The 21,191-nt window shown below is 32.9% G+C and overlaps 1 protein-coding gene across 1 annotated transcript in view; it reads left to right on the forward strand.

The window, feature by feature from the left end:
- Window positions 1–9,273: 9,273 nt before the first annotated feature.
- The window catches only part of LOC123528163 (uncharacterized), a 56,839-nt gene continuing 44,921 nt past the window's right edge, over window positions 9,274–21,191 (forward strand). Inside the window, exon 1 of the mRNA XM_045307901.2 lies at window positions 9,274–9,804. Within this exon, the coding sequence (XP_045163836.1) occupies window positions 9,676–9,804 (129 nt within the window). The 5' untranslated portion in view covers window positions 9,274–9,675. The remainder of the gene's footprint in view (window positions 9,805–21,191) is intronic.

Raw genomic sequence — 21,191 nt, forward strand, 5'->3', positions numbered from 1 at the left:
TTCTGGTCTTAATCATGCAAGATAAACTCCTTTGCAAGGATTTATTGTAGTGTCGTTTTCTGTTTAAATGATTCTGAATAACATGCATACCCGAATGAATGATACAGGTATAACACAGCATGCAACATACCTTTCAGTCTTGCTTTATCGTTTGGAAAAGTCATGTCAGTGTAATGCCATTATTGAGTTCAAGCCTTAAATGGTTGTGTTTTTATGATGGAGTATTATCTGTAAGCCGGATATACGTTTTCAGTCCATTAAAGATGTTGTTTTTTAATAATATGAGGGTCATGATGGTCCTAAGTCGCTCACCTGACATTGACTTTTTGATCTTAAATATATATTTGACACACTATATCATAAATGAGAACAGTTGTGTTTAGTTTCAAAGAAAAACGTATATGCTGCAATGCGCGGAGGTATTACAAAGACAAAAAATACATCTGGACTTACACGCTTTTTTGGCCTTCGCCTTTAAGCTATGATCTTAAAGCTGTGTCAAGACATACTGTCACATCACCGGTAGCATGTAGCACGACAATAATGCAGCAGAAAAATGAAAATATAATTTTGAATTGACATTATGAAAGGTATACCAGTAAGTCCTAAATTACAGTTTAAAGCAAAAGAAATCTTTCATTTAGAAGATCAGCTTGGCATAATTTAAAACCATTAAGAATAAATGTATCTGCATACAATCATCTTTTATTAACTCCATTCCTCCTCTCCACTTAAGGTTTTAGTGTATGTCTATCTCAAACTACCTGTTTGACCTACTGTGCTTCACCGATTTAGTTAAAGTTTCACAAATATGAATGATTCTAACTTTAGTCAATAGTTTTCTGTTTTAATCTCTGGCAGTCCAATCATACAAAGGCCCATGCAAGGATGCTAGTGATCCCTTTGAACGGACTTCCATCGAGCGGTTTCTGGGAAAATGTCACTTAAGGAAGTAGTATTCCATAGAATTGATGCACGTCTAACCGGAAGCAAATGTGATAATTCACGACAACATTTACATGTCGTAATGTGTCAGTTATCGTGCACAATTTATAGCTTTTATCTTAAAAGTACGTTTTTATTTAGCATTTTTTTGTTTTTTGAACTAACTTTTAACAGCCATTACTTGCCGAAATATTTTTCATGAATCTTCCGTTTTGATGATGTATAATTAGTATCTGGTAGCTTTGAATTTTGCGTTGTTGCAGTAGATATACGTACCTAATTAGATAAGACATAATAAACCTTTATATTTGTTTTATGATTTCCAGGGAAATAAAATGACAAAAAGAGAAATCTAATATTTACATGATTCAGTTAAATGTACTTGTTACGTTTTACCGAGATTGAACCATGTCGCAAATGACTAATGTTATTTTACAAATGATAAAACTGATTTTTAGTCAGTAAATCTTATATAGATTTAAAACAATTAAATTAATTAATTATACAACGTTGGCATTTTGAAGACTTCGCTGACGTGGGCCGCAATTTGTACGCCTTTCTTAAACAAATTACCACAGCACATAAACAATTTCAGAGTTGATATATATGTAGCAGAGACATTATGTTTCATTGTGATACGCGTCTTAGTCGGCTAGTTTTGAGGTTACGGCACAAGACAACGCATTTTATGAACGATCCACGTACATTGTTGATTGTTCAACTTGATGAAGTTTTCAAAATCTCTTTAATTACTCTCCAAATGTTAAAGCCAAGAATTGTAAATAATGATTTTTACAGTACTCTTATATCTTATAATGCTGCAATTATCTCCTGATACATACTAAATTTTGACAGAATTAAGAGAGACATATCGATCGTTATAATTTTGAATAAAAGTATCAAGCAACAATACATTTGAAAACATAATAAGTAATGATTTGAAATGTTGTTTTTGGAAACACTCTAGTCTCTCATTTTGTTTAACTTAGATGATAAATTTGTTTACTTCCTAATTGCAAGTCTGAAGTTCGATGTGAATGCAACAAGTGTGCAAATATAAAGATTACAACACTTTATGCTTTACTGGATTTTAAGTGGTTTCACCAAGAAGTGTAAGCCTGGACGACAACCAGTAATTGCATTGTAAATAAACCTATTCTCAAAAATTATATATTGTTACCAGCAATTATGGAACAGTATCACATTTGTGCAGTTGTATAAAATTATTTGAAGTTTCCACATTTATGTCTGTATATTAATTTATTTATGTGCAAGAGTATAACCTTTGATTTGAAATGAAATAATTTTTATCAGCAATCAATTATGTTTCTCATTCTAACCTTTGGACATTTACGTTGTGTGATACAAAAAGGTACGATACTTGAATATATTTAACAGTCTGGCATATACATATTGCAAAAGGAGATGTTTGTTAATAATAACTGAAAACAAAGTGTTTATATCGGGCGAATGGTATAGACGCTTTCAATTAAGGATGTTGTCAGTTTCCCCCGTCCTACTAAAAGTCAACATATTAATTAATCTTTCGCAATTGCATCACAATTACGTAACGTTACGGATGTAATGTTAACGTCATGACCTTTGTAGCAGCTAAGTCGTATATGTAGACGAGATGTCAAATCTTGGTCCGTATGTTGCATATCCCAGTCTACATGCACTCTATAATAAAGTGAACAGTTTAATCAACAAAAGATGATTGCAAATGTATTGAACCGATTGTTATGTCATTAAATATAGGTTCTACTTTTACATTAGAATGAAAGATACTTACATGTCAATCATACAAGTAATAAAACGAAGACATGCATGAAAAATTCTAAATTGCAGTCATACATTTGTTTGACAAAAGGAAGCAAGGAAATGATTTTGTGGCATATTTATAACCGCAGTCTCGAAGTGTGCATTATCATTTAGTACAAGTTTCTTTACGACTTCCTTGCACTATGCTGTACTTTTTAAGCTGCGGAATTACTTCAGACGCTTGAATCATTCCACAGCGGATGATCAAAGAAGATATTAATAATAACTGCGTGATGAAGTAAAAAGCTTTGACATATTTTATCTCGTTATCAGTATCCATGTTAAACCACGCATAACCACTCTTAAAGGGAATTCCTATAGTTTTTTATGCGCATTTTTCTGCGCAGCCGATACTTTCTATGGAAAACTGAACTGAAGTCAACATTTGTTGAAACATGTTACAGACAATCTTAAATATGAGGAATTTTGAATGAAATAACATTTTTGATAAGTTATGTCAGTAATCAAATGTTGAATCTGGTTTATGTTGTATTGACAAGTATCATGCCTGACAGGTATCTTGCTATTTTTGTGGTTGTGTTTTCACATCGCATTTAAGTACAAAGTCAGTGTTGTTCATATAATGTAAGATAATTGACTTAGTACTGATTAGACAATATCACCTTTCAGATTATTTAGTATTCAGTTATAGAAAGAATTAAGAATTTTTAAAACTTTTTTTTAACTTTTAGCAAACATACATGTAATCAATTAGGCCAGGTTCGCGCCATTTCCGTCCGAACAAGCGTTGTATTCTAGCTGTCTTAACATAAAATTTAGCCTGATGACCCATACATTTTTAGCCATTTTTATGCTCACAATACAATTATCTATACACAGGAAGAAAAAGAAAAAATTCTATGAAAGAGTTTTTTTCAAAATTAAAAAAAATATTATTCACTACTGTAGTATGGGTATTTTTCATTGAAAAACTTTCACAAAAGTAAATATGAAACAATTTTTTTTTTCATTTATACCCATTATTGTAAGGATAGAGTATTACAAATATGACTATGATATCAAATAAGTATATAATAAAATCTGTAAAAAGAAAAAACCGTATTGTGCTGCCTGGATGTATATTTTGGTTGGTATTTATAAAAAAGCGGATAATTATGAAAATATTGAAACATCGCTGGCAGTTTCAGCAACAGTGGGTGTGTTCAAAACAATTTTTCACAAAAACAAGCCTGGTGACCTATTGTTTTTATTTGTTCATTGTTTTCAGCACAAATTTTCCTATCATATATGTGAATTTAAAAAAATTCTATGAAAGGAAAAAAACTATAGGAATTCTCTTTAAGGTATGATGTCTAGATACACATATTTATATTGGTAAAATAAATTGTTTTGTAACTGCGTGAATCGCCTACAAGCGATAACGTAATGGAATCATTGCTGAAATATAACAGTAAATTATATCATGATAGATTACGTACTGTCAGCGAGTTCATTGTCTAAATATATAAACAATTTTTCATTTAATTCATTTTTTATCCCTTTTATACAATATTTACTACAATAACGTAAAATTTATTGCAATTATTTTCAAACCGCCTTTTTTAATATATAGGAACTTTGTTCAGGGCCATGTATTTCATTGGGTGATGGTCTGGAGTCTTTTACCTAAACTTTGCCTCTTAAACTGCTGGTCAGATGGTCCCTTTTAAGGTGCTACGAGAACTAAAAAGGAAAAACGTATTTTTCGTATTCAAACAATTTAATCTCACTTTTGTGGCTATACCGTTTTCAAATTACACCAATACTATGGGGTGAAATTACTGGTCTGCGTATTCTAAATAAATCTCAATAATGAAAAACATTGTTGTTCATATTTTGGTGGTGATAAATACCATTGTTTTAAATTTTAAGTTCTTTGTTAGACGTCAATATTTCTCCTTCGAAAACGTAAATAAGCAGATAAAAGTAACTCATGTAAAAGAAAAGATGTTTTCAACCTGTGACGTATAATGTACCTTAATATGATTGAGCTTGTGTTTAAAACTTGAACTCTAGTAACTACCTTGACCTGGTTCTGATAAGTACTACAGCAAGTAGACACACCATAACATAATGTATAGCATATGCCAGGAATGTAAGTTGACATATACTGTATAAAGGGTTGTGAGATGTTATCCTTTTGGAAACAGCAAACGTTTATGATACATTGCATTCCTGCGTAAGCATATGTTTGCAAAACCTCCGCCTATTGTGATGCTTTATATATTTGCAGAAGGTTGTCTAACCGTTTTCTGATGATTAATTATGTTGTAATATCTTCAGTCTTTTTTTACGGACATTATATCTTAACATGAATTGAAACGTATGTCTAGATAAACATATTTATATTGTTAAAATGAATTGTTTTATAACTGCGTGAATTGCCTACAAGCGATAACGTAATGGAATCATTCTGAAATATAACATTAAATCATATTATGATAGACAGAGTATCGTCACCGAGTTCATTGTCTAAATATATAAACAATTTTTCATTTAATTGACATTTTATCCTTTTTATAAAATATTTACTACTGTTACAGTAATAATAACGCAAAATTTATTGCAATTATTTTCAAACAGCCCTTTTTAGTATATTGAAACATTCTTCAGGACCATCTATTTCATTTTGTGATGGTCTGGAGTCCTTCGTCTATTGTCCTGCGTCAACATTTTTACTTAAACTGCCGGTCAGATGGTCCCTTTAGGGGGCTATAAGAACTAAAAGGGATAAACGTATTTATCAAACAATTAATTCTCATTACCAACTTGATGAACCTTCTTTACACTTGAGCTGTAATATTCCTGAGAAAAAAAAAACTCATTCAATTTTGTTAAACTAGTTTTGCCAAGTCCCTTTTAGGGGCAACCAGAGCTAAAATTAAAAATAAAATTCGAACATTCAAACGACATCTGCTCATAGTCCATTTGATTGATCCTCGCCACAGTTCGTTTTTGTCCTGTCTTAAATTTGTTCATATGTCCCGTTAGATCTCTTAAGGGACCCCCAAAGATACAAATAAAAACAAACACACTTTAAACGATGTTTTCCCATTTAACACTTGATTGATCTTCATCAAACTTGGTTTTATCACCCTTATGTAGCCCTCTGTTTATTTGTTTTTCACATGGATTTACTTGATCAGGGGCTGCCAGACCTAAAATACAAAAAAAAAAAAAAAAAAAAAAAAAAAAAAAAAAAATCCCCCCAAAATCAAAGAGTCTCATGACCCACATAATATATCGTCACCACACTTGACTTGTAGCATTTCTAGGAGTCTTCAAAACTGAAACAGAAAAAAATAAAAACGACTTTTTCTAAAACCCTCTCTAATGGATCTTCAGCAAACTTGATTCTTGGATGGACTTATCTTCCAATTATTCATATCTTTCCACGTAACCCTTTAACCCCTTTATATCGCAAAAAGAGCTGCATATATTATGTATATAAACCTTCAACAGCTCGATGGATCTTGATAAATCAATTCCTGTGGCATCCTTTAACGTTGTTCAAAAACTTTCTGGTTTCCGGTCACTAAAATACAACAGTTTAAACGACGTCTTCCCTTGACCGCTTGATAAAACATCGTAAAACGTGGCCTGTAGCATCCTTGAAATGACCTTTCCTAAGATTTATTTCATGTGGCTCTGTTTGACTACACTTAGGAGCAGTAAGAGCTTTTAGAAAAAAAAACAACTTCTTCTCTTGTACCGCGTGATGGATGTAAAGTAACCTGCCATTACAGGTTTGTGGAAATAGGTTCAGTTGAATGTCCCTTTCTTGACAGGGTTATATCTATCAAATGTAGGGATGGACGTTTTTCATTACTAAGCATTTTATTTTCACTTTATGATACATTGCGTCATGACATATATTTAAGGTTGGGTAAGCGTCTTTCTTTCAAACTTAATTATATATTTGCGAGTATCTTTAACGTTAATTGTGAATTTCTGAAAATCATTTTGTTAAAGTTTAAAATGAAAAGTAAACTTTTTGAGTATATTTTGAGACAAAGTAAAATCTACACCGTTGTGTCCATTTAATAAAGGTTCGCTCATTCAAAGCTGTTGTTAAATGAAAGGAGCCTAATATCTAAAGGTCACATTTTTAGTTACATATCAAATCTTCTCGGCTAATGTACAAGTTGTGTTCGTTGGCATTGGAGAACACACAATAAGTCTGCAAAGTTGAAAAGAAACAAAATTAAATCCTATTTTACTAAGATTATATAGAGCGTTCGGCAACAGTAATGCAGGAATAGCACACGGGTTTTGTTATTTGATGGAGAGTGTAAACTGTTAATTACAAATTTATCCTGAAATACCCGCATGATAGGTCAGATTCAATATTTTACTGCAATGATCAGTTTATATGTATTTTATTTGATTAAATTTGCTGACTTTTGTGGCTATACCGTTTTCCAATAACATCAATACTGTGGGGTGTAATTACTGGTCTGCATAGGTTTATTATATTTCATCAATGAAAAACATTGTTGTTCATATTTTGGTGGTGATAAGTATCGTTGCTATAAATTTTGAATTCATAGAAAAACGTAAATATTTCTCCTTCAAAAAGGTAAATAGGCAGAAAAAAGTAGTTCATTGATGTTTTTAACCTGTTATGTATAATTTACCTTAGTATGAAACTGTGTTTAAAACTTGAACTCTAGTAACTACCTTGACCTGGTTCTGATAAAGTACTACTGCAAGCAGATACACCATTGCACAAATGTACAGCATATGCCAGGAATGTAAGTTGACATATGTTGTAAAAGGGATTGTTGAGGGAGCTGTTTCTTTTACAGCTATGACCATTCAAAGTACTATGCCTCTTCCATGCTTGATCGAATATAAGGCAGTAATTTTGAAAATGGCAATCAATTTAATTTTGATAGTCTGTGTGACAAAATAACGTATTCCGTTGATAATTTCGCTTACTTAAATAAGGCAATTTGATAACTAAGCTAAGGGGATTTGATAACAAGGTACAGGTATTGCTACCTGAAATTTGATCAGAATCATATTTTATTGCTCTCTGTTTCAATGTTACACAAAATATTACATACATTTTTAACACACAACAAAAAACAAAAGGGTTGGGCTACGAGTTATTTCAACATCAGCATACAGCCCTTCCCATAGAAAAAAAAATGTTATATTCTATTAAACAGATTAAATATGAGCAAGTTACTTGAGAGAGAGAGAAAAAAAACAATAACAAAAAATATCAGAATCATATACAAATGAGTTAAAGCAAGTAATGAATATTTGAATGGCGTTAAATCATTTGTTTGATAGATTTGGGATAATTTTAGGTAGTCGATGAAATGATTGCAACCATTAATAAAGATCCTTACGTTTAGATTTGCTTAGATGTTGTCCTGGTTTGATTTCGTCAAAGGTTCTTGCTGTTACCAGTTTTTGCACTATATTCATGTATTTGTTTGCATCGTTAAAAGTAAGTCGTTCTGTATGCACATTTTCCAGAAATGAAACGCAAGCCATATTTTCAGCCGACTTACATTAGGATGCAAATGTATTTGATTGTTTAGTTAATAATAACTTCATTTTGTTATCTTTATTGCAAGAATGAGGATCATGTTTCTTCATAAGTGATGAAACGTTCTTAAGACTTCACCAAAATGTATTATTATAAAGTGGGTGTGGTGTACGTCGAACCCTAACGGTTTATAATAAATTAAATAGCATTTTGTAACAAAAAAAAGCAAAATGTTGTTTATTTCATGCAATAAAAGATAAGATTTAGTTATAAGAAATGTCGCATTATTTTCGTTTTCAGTTAGGCAAATATAAGGTTAAATTACATCCATTAGACACCTACGTTATAAAAATCCTCATTGAAGTTTACTGATAAAATTATGTTGCTCAGACCGATATCTACCCTTAAAAGTTGTCGCAATGATAGAATAACAGCGCGATATAACCTTTGCTTACTTTATATGTTACGACTTTGAAATATTATGTCCATGGCCAAGAGACCATTGCACTCAAATGTATTGCTCGTAAGCATTTTGCAGGATGCAAGAAATGCGGCCTATGATTGTTTTGTAAAATGAAGAAGAAGCAGAAAGAGAAGAAAGGAATGACAGTAGAAGAAGAAAAGCGAAAAAGACCCCATTTTGCCCCGCATCCCACCCCCCACCAAAAAAAAACAACAACAAACTAAATGAAAATAATCGTTTTATTGCAAGTACATCATGACAGTCCAGATAATTTTTCAATCAAAGACTGTTATTTCTTTATTACCTTTTCTCTGTATTTCAAATTTGAATTTTAAGAAGATATGACTTGAAAGACATAAAAATTGTTTCAATACCAGAATCTTTTCTTTTAAACATCAATCCCCAATCAATTATTGTAATAGAAATATTGGTTCTGTGTAATTTTCCAATTTAGCCGATTTCCTACTCGCCTACGACCGCGCAAAACCTTATATAAAAACCAATGTCTCACCGCTTCTAGTACTACAAATGAAATCCTGTGTCAGATTTCACTGCGACAGCCACGTGGGACTACTTTTTTAACGCATGCGCATTATATATATAATACAGTAGTTCGAAAACTTCTATCATTTAATCTTCGCAGTGTTAACGAAGGCGGGTAACAAAGATATTGGAAAGGAACTTCACGTGGTTGACAAATACTCTTATAAATATGCTTTTGATATTACCTTTAGAAATTAGATAACAGTTTATAAAAAGATTTGAAAACAGTCAAAAATCAGTTTTACTGCACAACAGATTTATTTGGATATTCTGATTTCTAAATAAATTTTCAAAAGAGATAAAAAGCGCTCTTTTGGCCTCGTGGTTTTAAAGTAAATTATTAATATAATCTAAAAGAAAAAGATTGTTGTGAAGTAGGAACAGATCAGAAATAAGAACAATGGAGCTACCAAAATCAAAATCTTGCTTAAATGTATGTCTAGTCGTGGTATTCTTGTTAGGCGTTTTGACGAACTTTTCAAAGGCTGTTTCTCCAGATCAGCTACAGACTGCAGGATGGTCAGATCAGGTGAGAAAGTATAAAAATGTTTGTTCATTTTGTTTCTCTTTCAAATTATTATTTGTATTAATTATTTTCCAACTAACTGTATTTTGGCAATGAATAACAGGTAAGTGTATATCGTATCTATTGTTAAGGATGTCCATTTGAAAATAAATTGGGTTTTATATCTTACTTTAAACTGGTGTTATTAAAACAGAAATTTGTCATTTGTTAATGATTTGTCAGTCAACACTATTTATCTCTATTGGCAACAAAATGACGTTGATATGGGCCTTGTTGTCTGATTCTGTTCATTTCATGCACACTTGCCTATATTATTGTTATTTCAACTGTAGCCAATAGAACTAATTTAAACGTTACATATATCCAATCGAAATTTAAATATAGTCACGCAGAGATCTATTTGTTAATTTTGCTTAAGAAATTTTCTCTGAAGACGCAAATTCAAATTCTGGCCTCTGACAGCACATGTCGAAATAAGCTGTTTCGTACAATTAGTACGACTTTAGATGTTACGAGACAATACGACGCGTATTATGGCGATTTTCAGAGAACACTAAAGGGTATAATCTCATATAGGTTGGTTTCATATCCATTTCGAAACAATGAAATTTCAAAAGTTCGAACCACTTTTTGTTATATGAACTGAATAGTGATGAAGAAATATATATCTCCAATGTACAGAAATTCTATCAGTATATTTTTAAGTAGCCCTTAGTTATTAAAATATCTTGATGTTATACTCTGACTAATTTTGTTTATTTGGTGATTATTAATAAATATCGGATTCATGGCGAAGAGACTTTGTGTTAACTCCGCACCGTTTAAAGTAAATCTAACAGCTAAATCTTTACACTTACAATTATTCCTTTTTCAGTCAACACCATAAAGATGCCATATATTTTGTCGTCTAATTAATTTTTGTGCCCGACAGGACCGTACTATTTTCATACAAGTAGCTTGGTTTTCTATCAATTCAGATACAAACTAACTTCCGTTTTAAATCCATAAGAAATCTGATATTTTACATAAATTTTAATAATACGCCTGCAACAACACTAATATTTGTTCAGTTGTCAAAAGGTACAGAAGGATGCCCGTGAAACAACATCTACCTCATTTCAAATTTTGCTCATAGAAAGAGTTAAGGAATCCAAGCCTTATTTTTCAGGTATTTCTGTATTCTTTTGATAAAATGCCACAAGTCCTTTTTATGTAACTAACCAAGTGTGTAGGGTGAAGTTAGAGCGATGTTCGTATTTCCAAACTCTGCGGTTTTGCTGTAATGATTTAAAGTTGCACATCATGGGTGGACGGATAGCTCAGTGGTTTGCACACTGGCCTTCCAATCCTGAGGTCGGGGGCTCGATCCCCGGCAGCTACTCGGGAATTTTCAGAAACGCTTTTCAGTGTTTCCCACCCAACTAAAGGTGTACTGGTCAGGAACCCAGGCAATCCTTGCGTGTATCAGTGCTATACGCTGGGCACGTTAAAGTACCAGGCTGTCTATTCGCAACGAGCTAGGCTAAGTTAGCCGGACAAGCCTGTATCTGATTTCTGATCTCTCTGTCATGGGGACTTTGTCTCACTCTGTCCCTCTGGTCAGATCGCTCTGTGTCTGCACTAGTAGAGGATGAATTATGCGCCCTGTGTGGCTGCATTTGAACTATGTAAAGCGCCTTTGAACGTGAAATTGATCATGAAAAGGGCGCTATATAAATCTGGTATGATAATAATAATAATCTTAATAATTATCCAGTATATATTACAATATATATCTATTCTTACCTTTTATTAAAAAAAAACAATTGGTTTAATCGAAAATTCTATATATTTTTATATCTGAAAATGAACGTTTTCATATAAAAAAGCATTATTTCTCAGCAAATCTTTTCCAGACAAAAAATAAAGGTTTGTGTTATTGTTATGCGGATTTAACTCAATATCATAAATGACTCTTTTAGTGTGTTAGAATGTATGTATTGCGAAATCAGTAAATAAGTAAATTCGAGTCCCTATTTCCTTTTCGATAAATTACAAACGCCTTGTTCTTACTTCGTACTTTGATAGACAATTGACTTAAAATCGATGACTATATAACAAATGTATTAAATGATGACAAGTTGTGAAGGCATACAACTGTCACAAACTATATAATTTATATCTATATGTCGGAAGCTTTTAGGATAAAGGCATTTGAATGTCTACTTCAAATTGATAAACTGCCGTTATAATAGCCTAATTGTTAATATTTAAAGCTTAATTTGTTATGTATTTATATGTTATGTATGAAGCACGCGTTTCTGTTACTGTGTTATTTGAAGACAAGAAAGCTACAACCAAGAAGTATATTTGAATGAGTCTTTTGCGTATTGTTTTCTTCTTGTATATCAATTCAAGAAATTCGTTATTGTTCACAAAGTTTTCATCCTTTTATGGACATATCTACAAGTTCCGTATACTTCCTATAAAAATAGAGAACTGCAAAATGGATGGGTCTTGATCTAATCTTATTGTTTATAAAAATATGAACTGTATCAGTTTATATTGTACCTGTCGGTTTAAGAAATAATAAATATATAAATGTGTGTAAGTTCCTTGCTGGTATGTTCAATATGAAACATATCACCGATATTTGAAGAAAAACATATGAGCCGCGCCATGAGAAAACCAACATAGTGCATTTGCGACCGCGCAGTCTGGTCAGGATCCATGCTGTTCGCTTTTAAAGCCTACTGCAATTAGAGAAACCGTTAGCGAACAACATGTCTCTTGACCAGACTACGCGGATGCGCAGGCTGGTCTGAATCCATGCTGGTCGCAAAGCCACTATATTGGTTTTCTCATGGTGCGGATTAATTATATGTTCTTAAAATGGTCATCACAGGGTCTTTATGAGCAAAGATTTATTAAGGTTTGATTACGACTACTGCAATTATATATGGTATTATGAAAGATATTAATATCAAAGAAACAACCATGACATGATGCGTAATCTGGTAGAAAAGTTTTGAAAATAAATGATATGCATTCAACAACTCATTTGTACAATTTTGCAGGCTATTTTAACTCATACAGATATGATTAAAATGTAGGTAACTTTTAAAAGCAACAAATATCGATAATAACAACTACATGGGATTTGTATTCCGATGCGCGTAATAATCAGAAATTTTCCAAGTTGTCTTTACTTAAATTCAACATCATTCTTGTTGCAGTGAAGCTGAATTTACTATCCCAAACAGTACGTTCTTCAAGCATGAGCTCAGTGTGGTCAACTTTATAATGATGTTTGTGCTAACGCTGTATTTTGGCAACATTTAAGTATTTTTTCATGATACAAGTCTAACATTGGTATGACGTCCTGTCAAATTCTTAAATCAAACATTCGTTTGTAGAACATTAACATTCTGGGCATGTTTTTACAATGTATGTAGTTTTGTGTTTTACTGCTGTTTGCAAACCCAATTTTTGCAACTTGCTTTTCATACAAGATTATTTTTTTAATGTTGCATTAAACTGATATTATGTCACATCTATCAATTTACAGTACCGTCCATATATAAGCACGGTCGCGGAGAACCGTTTCTATGTTGTTAAGGTTTTAGAAAAGAAGCATTTTTGTCTGGCACCTTTTCTGTCTGATGATGTTGAACAGGACTAATTTCTCCATCATGACCAAAGTATTTCAAAGCCGCGATTTGACTACTACTGCCACTGTGTATGGTAAAAACAATTGTTAGACTGAACGTTTTTGGCAGTTATGTCTTTATACATTTTCCTTTATTCAGTAGATTAAACAATTGCTTTTACTGCATTTCTTTTTATATCTATGAACATTAAAAAACAACTTTTTCAAATTTTCTTAATCACATCATCTACGCAAAAATAAGAATTAAAGGTGTATAATATTGATTGAACTCACAAAAGTAATTCATTTTGTATTTGGATTATTATTGAGACACTTCTCCCACATACTGCGATTTATTTGTTGCGCGATTAGTAAATTCAAGTCGACGCCCTTCCTACTTGAACATTTATTTTAGTCTTAAAGGTCGATTAAGCTTCATAGATTACGGAAAGCTTATCGGCAACAGTGGTTATGGCATACAACTGTTTTCACACATCTTAAGCTTTCAACAAATATAACCTCCTAAGGATTAAGTGCTTTTTCTCCCAAGCAGCATAATGCGGGTAACTCAAAGAATGTTAAAAACACAAATATTGTTATGGTGCTTGTGTCCAAGCACGTACCGATCCTAGATTTGTATAAATTCAGGTCATAGGTTATGACATCTGAAACATAGACTCGAATGGTTTTGTTGCACGAAACAGAATGAACTGAAAGAGCTATTCTTTAATGATATCATAGCTTTTACAAAGCTATTTTTATATCATGATGTGGAAATATCGCATTGTCTGAAAATGTCAATTAATGTACTATTCTGCACAGGTCAGTGAATTTAAAGGGATATGTTAAGCGCAAATACTGAAAATGAATTTCGGTTGTTTATACAAAAATTTCCACAAAAAAAAATCAAAATAAGCTGTTAATGACATATTTTATCTGAAGACAAAATGTCACTTTTGAACATATTACAGCAAACTTATTTTTTCTTTCTTTATGAACATCAAAATAAATATATGATGCTCTGATTTATGGAATCAAAACTTTATATAAATGCTTATATATTTATGCATTTTATTAGGTAAAGGTTAACCTACGGATGACTCATGTACGTTGAAGTATACCCTTTAATTATTTTTAAATGTTCAACAGTTATTCAACATAAAATAGTTTCTGTAGCGTACCGCCGTTTTATTGTACTATCGCGCCTTCGCATCGTGATTTCATGCCATTACATCGTGTTTTTGGGTTAACCTGTCGTATGGCGAGATGGTGAAACGACAGTGGTACACACGGAAGTTATCAGCAGTAATTCGATGTTCACGTGACTGGGATATTCAGCAAATTATGACAGTCTTCTTATATCCGCAAAATGATCGTGTTTGAATAACACTGCTGGGAGTACAGGCGAATAATTACTTATAATTCATTTCATTATAAAAAAAGAAAAAGGGGAAACCACAATTTGCCCAACACGGGTGCAGACTCGGGTTAATTGAGCCTGTAATGCAGATTTAAGCTACAGTCAGAGTCCTCTTGCCCCTGGTTGAGAACCCAATATCTGTATTGGTTACACGTACCAAAATAGAATTTAGAGAATCCGCAGATGTGTTAATACAGGGTCTACCTTAATTGATACACTAGAGTGCAATTCTATAGAAGCGTCACGTAAGTCTGATTAACAAAATTTCAAAAATTGGAAAACGCTATTCAAGCAATCTAACTTTTGACCAAAAATGATTTGACCATAAAGCCCGAACACGCCTGAAAACGGAAGCTTACGATTAGTACAGGTTTTTAGCTGCTCGCCAGAAATTGCACGAATCATAGTGCCAATTTTTTTCACTTTTGCGGCGTACGCCTTTTCGCCGCAGGCAACCGGCTGGGCGTTTGTTTGGCTTCCCGGCACTGCCCGGGTCAGTCCAGCGTACGTCGATGTGCGCCGGTTTTACGAGATAGGCAAAGCAGCAAATCATATATTTCCACAATAAACTTTCGGGTAAACATTTGGAAATTCGGATTTAATACCAGTAAAGTTAGAAACATACCACAAGACATTTTTGCTAAGTTATTTGTAACAGTCCACAAAAGAAAACTTTTTCCTTGCCACTCACGTGACCGGCGTATCCCGTGTGGTATGAAACGAATTGGCCAATAGGTAATTTAATTTATATCTATATTGAGAAAACTCCTTTAAACAACCTTTACAAATAAAGACATTTGAAAGCCACCGAACATATAACTGTCTACTTAAAATTGCTAAAATCTATCTAATGTGTTAAGAGAACGCTTAGACTTTGTGAGAGAAGCTGTTCTATGATTTAAGATTTTATTGCTTAGGTCTATTTTTATTATGTGTCAAGCACTGATGCTCTTGTTATTCGAACACAACTAGCAGGTACAATTTGTTGAGACAAGAACATTTCTTAAAAAAGAATTGTCAGTCGCTTTTCTGCTACCCATGACACATGCCCACGAAATCCAAGACATATAAACTATATGATTTTAGGTTGTCTGAACAAACAAAGCAAACAAGGCGGTGGATATATTTTTGGAACCTTAGTTAAATCTTGCAATAAATCTTCTGAGACAAATAAATCGGCCACAGCAAGACAATTATAACACACTGACATGTTTTCCCTATAGCTATACAGCTAAAAACAATGTAACACGTCCTGCAGTTGTTAACACCCACTAATCCCCAATGATCACGTGATTCCCGCGCAAATGCGAGGACGCGTCCATTTCATGATGACTGATAAAATAACAAGTCATATTGCTTGTTTACGTTACTTGACAAAAAAGTATTCATTTCATTTTAGCTGTACAGTAAGTACAATGCAAAATAGCTCAGTCGGGAAACATACAGTATAAGGAAATCGTTTTGCACGAGTTCGATTTTTTTTTCAGATATTCCAGTTGTTTTTTTTTCTACTCGTTTTCATTTCTGTTCCCGTATTATTTGTTTGTTTCTTTGATTGTTTGATTGTTTGTATTTGCATATATGTCTTTATATAACATAATATTATGTTCATTATTCGCTTTAGCACATACATTTAACTAATATCGTCTCTGATCGGATACCAAACTTTTCTCAACTGCAGTATTGGCTTCAGATATTTCTCTGTCGTTGCGTCAAAGAGAAAATGAAGGAATCTAAATTTTTTATGCAAAAATAATAAAAAAAAATTAACCCTGAGTTTCGAACACACCCAGAAAAACATCTGTAGAACAAAACAGTATGCTTTACCTCTGAGCTAATTTGTAATTGGTATTAAAACTATTAATATTTGATTTTGACAAGTTACAGAAATGCTTAATTTTAATATGTTTATAGTCATGTTTGTAAACATCACGTTATCGTTGGGGCATAGTACATTCATCATATACGTATATTCAACAAGAAACATGCATAAGTAAATTTCAGTTACCGTGCGACGAGTCATGCAAAATTAGCCAAAACATATAAAGTCTCTACATATACTCCGACATAAAATTTGTATCTTTTAGTGTCGAAGTTTTGTAACGTTTAGGGAGTCTTGTATGTTGTATCATTTAGCGTGAATACATGAGCCGTACCATGAGAAAATCAACATAGTGGCTTTGCGACCAGCATGGATCTAGACCAGCCTGCGCATCCGCGAAGTCTGGTCAGGATCCATGCTGTTCGCTTTCAAAGTCTATAAGAATTACAGACACTGTTAGCGAACAGCATGGATCCTGATCAGACTGCGCGGATGCGCAGGCTGGTCTGGATCCATGCTGGTCGCATAGCTGTTGGTTTTCACATGCCACGGCTCATATCACTTTAAGGCAGCCTCAATTAAACCAGAAACGTTTCCATTTGGAAATGATCTTGTAACATATAGATAAATAAGAAATTTCAATGTTTCAGCAGACAAAGGTAACATGTGATGAAAGAACTCTTAAATTTGTGTCTTTTTATATTGAATATAGATACCTAATTGAATAAAAATGATAGAATTGTCGGTATAGCCTTGCACTTTAAGAATGTATTATATTCGTTTATACATTCAGTGAAAAAAATCATGTAAGATGTATATGATAAACATTGAATGCATGGGGAGTTTATTTTTTAACAGTTAATTCTTGCTTAGGAGATACATTTTCTTGCATTAACTTTATACGTGGTGCTGTTGAATGAAGTAAATTAAATGTTAAAGACATCTTATTGAAACAAATTATAGCATAAAAGCTATGATCTTAAATTTTATATTACAGGAATATATGACAAAGTGTTCCCAATAAAGACACACAATTTAAATGCTGTTTTTTTCAACAGTAATTTTTACGACCATTGTATTTTTTGATAAAATGTTACTGTCCTTTGTCATGCAGTTCAGATAAACATTAGAAAAAGTATTTTTTATCCTTATGCATAGTAAAGTTATTAGCTGAATTTAGACATTTATCATCTTGTATGTATACATGGTAATATACACTTCATTTTATACCGCCTAGATACGTAACATGTTTAAAATATGTGACTAGATTGATATCGTTTTATTTATTACCATACTTCATCTAAACTGTGTTGTCACTGTTTTGTTTTAACTTTGTTATTTATGCGGATTGTCATTAATTAATGAAAAAATGTCTTTTTTTCTCAAGTTAAGATATGGCAAAGTTTAGTAATCGCAATACAGAATAAATAAACAACGGTAGTATCTCCACAACCTTTAACCAGTTGACAATCAGGAATAAATGAGCCGCACCGTGAGAAAACCAACATAGTGGCATTCGCGCAGTCTGGTCAGGATCCATGCTGTTCGCTTTTCAAAGCCTACTGTAATTAGAGAAACCGTTAGCGAACAGCATGAATCCTGACCAGACTGCGCGGATGCGCAGGCTGGTCTGGATCCATGCTGGTGGCAAAGCCACTATGTTGGTTTTCTCATGGCGTGGCACAAATATCATTTAAAATTACCGAGAGTATTCACAGACACTTTCTATGAAAACTATCTCAGATATTACTGTTTGTTCCGGTCAGTTTCAAGTCATTTCTGAAAATATGCAGGATGCAATCTTCACACTCCCCCTTTTCGTGTCTTCGCAGGCAACGTGCGCTTTTATTTGCATAACATTTGGCATGATACTCGGCCTGAATTAGCCAAGTTATAATGTTACATTGAGTGTATAAATCTATATTGAAAACAGTTGAAGAAGAAACAAAGGAACCTACAAGAAAAGCGGTTTTGATATTCAAGAACGAGTCACATTCTCAACAGAATCGTAAATATTTGAAATATATAATTGTCAATGACTTGTTTTATGAGATAATTGCACTCAATTAATCGTTTCATGAAATAGTAAAAATAAAAGTTGTCTCAATCTGATATTATCAACAGAGGAATACCCAGATATGATCAAACACTATCATAAGACATTCTCTTGATTATCATGACACTTAATGGATAGTTCAATTAGAAAGATGTAAGACGATCTTTGCCTACATTTTGCAATACTTCTATTCACGTCAGTACAAACAAGAAAGGCTGACATTCTGTGATGATTTAAAATGATTGTATGCATTCGGGAAATATTTATAATATTTCAGTCGTAAATATCAAAATGCATTGTTCGTATTACAGAAATATCAACATGCATTGTTCGTATTATATAAACCTGCGCGTGATCACGTACTCAGTTACTGGAAGTGTGCAACCACAATAGAGTAAGTTACAAATAGAATGTATTTTCTAAATACAATCCAATTGAAATCTGAGTAGGGGTGGGTGGTGGGGTCGAGGGGGGGGGGGGGTGAGGAGTCCGTGCTCAAGTGGTTAAGGTCTTTGGTTTCCACATTTGCCCCTCAACGATGTGGGTTCAAGTCTCACCCTGGTTGTGAGTAAACCATCAAACTCGCTTACGGAAGGTCGAGAGTGCTACCCAGGTGCCCGCCCGTGATGACATAATGCACGGAGGGATATCTGAGGTCTTCCTCCACCATAAAAAGCTAGAAAGTCACCATATGACCTATGGTTGTGTCGGAGTGCAGTTTAACCCTAACTTAAAGAAAAAAAATTAAATTTTGTATTTTTGCATGTTCACTCTGCTTTACGTATTCATTCATGATATATCTTACTGGAGTTTATATATTTGTGCCATAGATACTGCAAAATGTGTTCATAACTATATAACATGTACGTGTTATATAGTACAAATAAATTTTCCTTCATTAAAAAAGATTTTTAAAGGCTGAATTTTGTAAATGTGCGTCATTAGAGTTACATCAAGCGTCTTAAAAGACATGTCTGGTCACAAATAAAAATAAGGTGGGGATTGACCCAGTCATCCGGGACGGTTTGCATGCTGTGGTGCATTTCACAGGCATCATACTGGTTAATTCTGTTCAAAATGTAAGATATCTTCTCTTCTACTCTGCTCTAACCTGTCTTTTTGATAAGTCAGTTAATTTTTTACGCTATTGTATTTTGTTTCATGTTTTGATCTGCTCACCTTTAATTTAAAACGCTATGCACCTTATTACCGTAATGTAACTTTAAATTCATTCTATAATAGTTCAATTACCATTTTTATTGAACATTATATAAATGCTTTTATGTAAAGCACTTTTGAACGTATTTTTTATATCTTATATGAAAATAGTGCTATATAAATGTGGTATATAATAATAATAATAAAAACATTTCTAATACAAAATACAAAAACGTGAACAGTCATAATTAAGTGACTTTGTGAGTTTATGCAGGATCAAAATTAAACGGCTTCCCACAATAAATTCGTCTATTGTAGTAGTCAGAAAACATTCAAAACCCCATTATTTGTTGACTATAAATCTGTAATTGTCTATCAAATTTGTTCACTTGACCATATTGCTGTCATTTGTTTTATAGGAAGAATAATCATTTCACGGCAAGTATTTCATCGTGAAATAGTATTGGTTAGCCGACGAGATATGGCAATATCATGTCTAGTGCTGCCAGTGATAAACGCCGAAATGATTTGTGTGAAGTTGACGAAACATTTCCTTAACGGTATATGTAAACAACTTATTTATATTGTACCTTCGCGGAGTCTGCTTGGAGATCACTGGAAATTAATCTAACTATGATATCAGCTGGATGTTGATATGTTGCAATATACTTCTGTTATATTTGTAGAGGCGGAAACGATTATTTGATATAATTTCACAATTTAGTTACAGTATTGGTACAAAGGTTGTTTGCTCTTTCCGATATCCCATTTGATTACGATAAATCTAATATGACGAACAATTGCCAATGCGATGCAGTAATTATCGTCTTCATCAGAAAATATTGCTGACTCCAAAAGGCGATAATTTATCTCTGGATGATTTGATAGCTTGTTATTATACAACAGGACCCCATTCAGCCTAGAGTAAACAGCTGCATGTTCTATTTTCCTTGTTTGTTATTATATTGTTGTTTTTCTCTTGCTTAATTTAGCTTTAGATATTTTTAGTATATTGTTGTTTTTCTGTTGCTTAGTTTAGCTTTAGATATTTTTAGTATGTTGTTGTTTTTCTGTTGCTTAGTTTAGCTGTAGATACTCGTATTGTTAGTATATTGTCGTTTTTCTGTTGCTTAGGTAAGCATTAGATATTGTTAGTATATTGTTGTTTTTCTGTTGCTTAGTTTAGCTTTAGATATTGTTAGTATATTGTTGTTTTTCTGTCGCTTAGTTTAGCATTAGAAACTGTTGTTTTCCTATAGCTTGGTTTAGTTTAAGATATGTAACAATGAAACTTTGTTGCTAAAAA

Source organism: Mercenaria mercenaria, chromosome 14 (genome assembly GCF_021730395.1).
Source record: "Mercenaria mercenaria strain notata chromosome 14, MADL_Memer_1, whole genome shotgun sequence".
Lineage (NCBI taxonomy): Eukaryota > Metazoa > Mollusca > Bivalvia > Venerida > Veneridae > Mercenaria > Mercenaria mercenaria.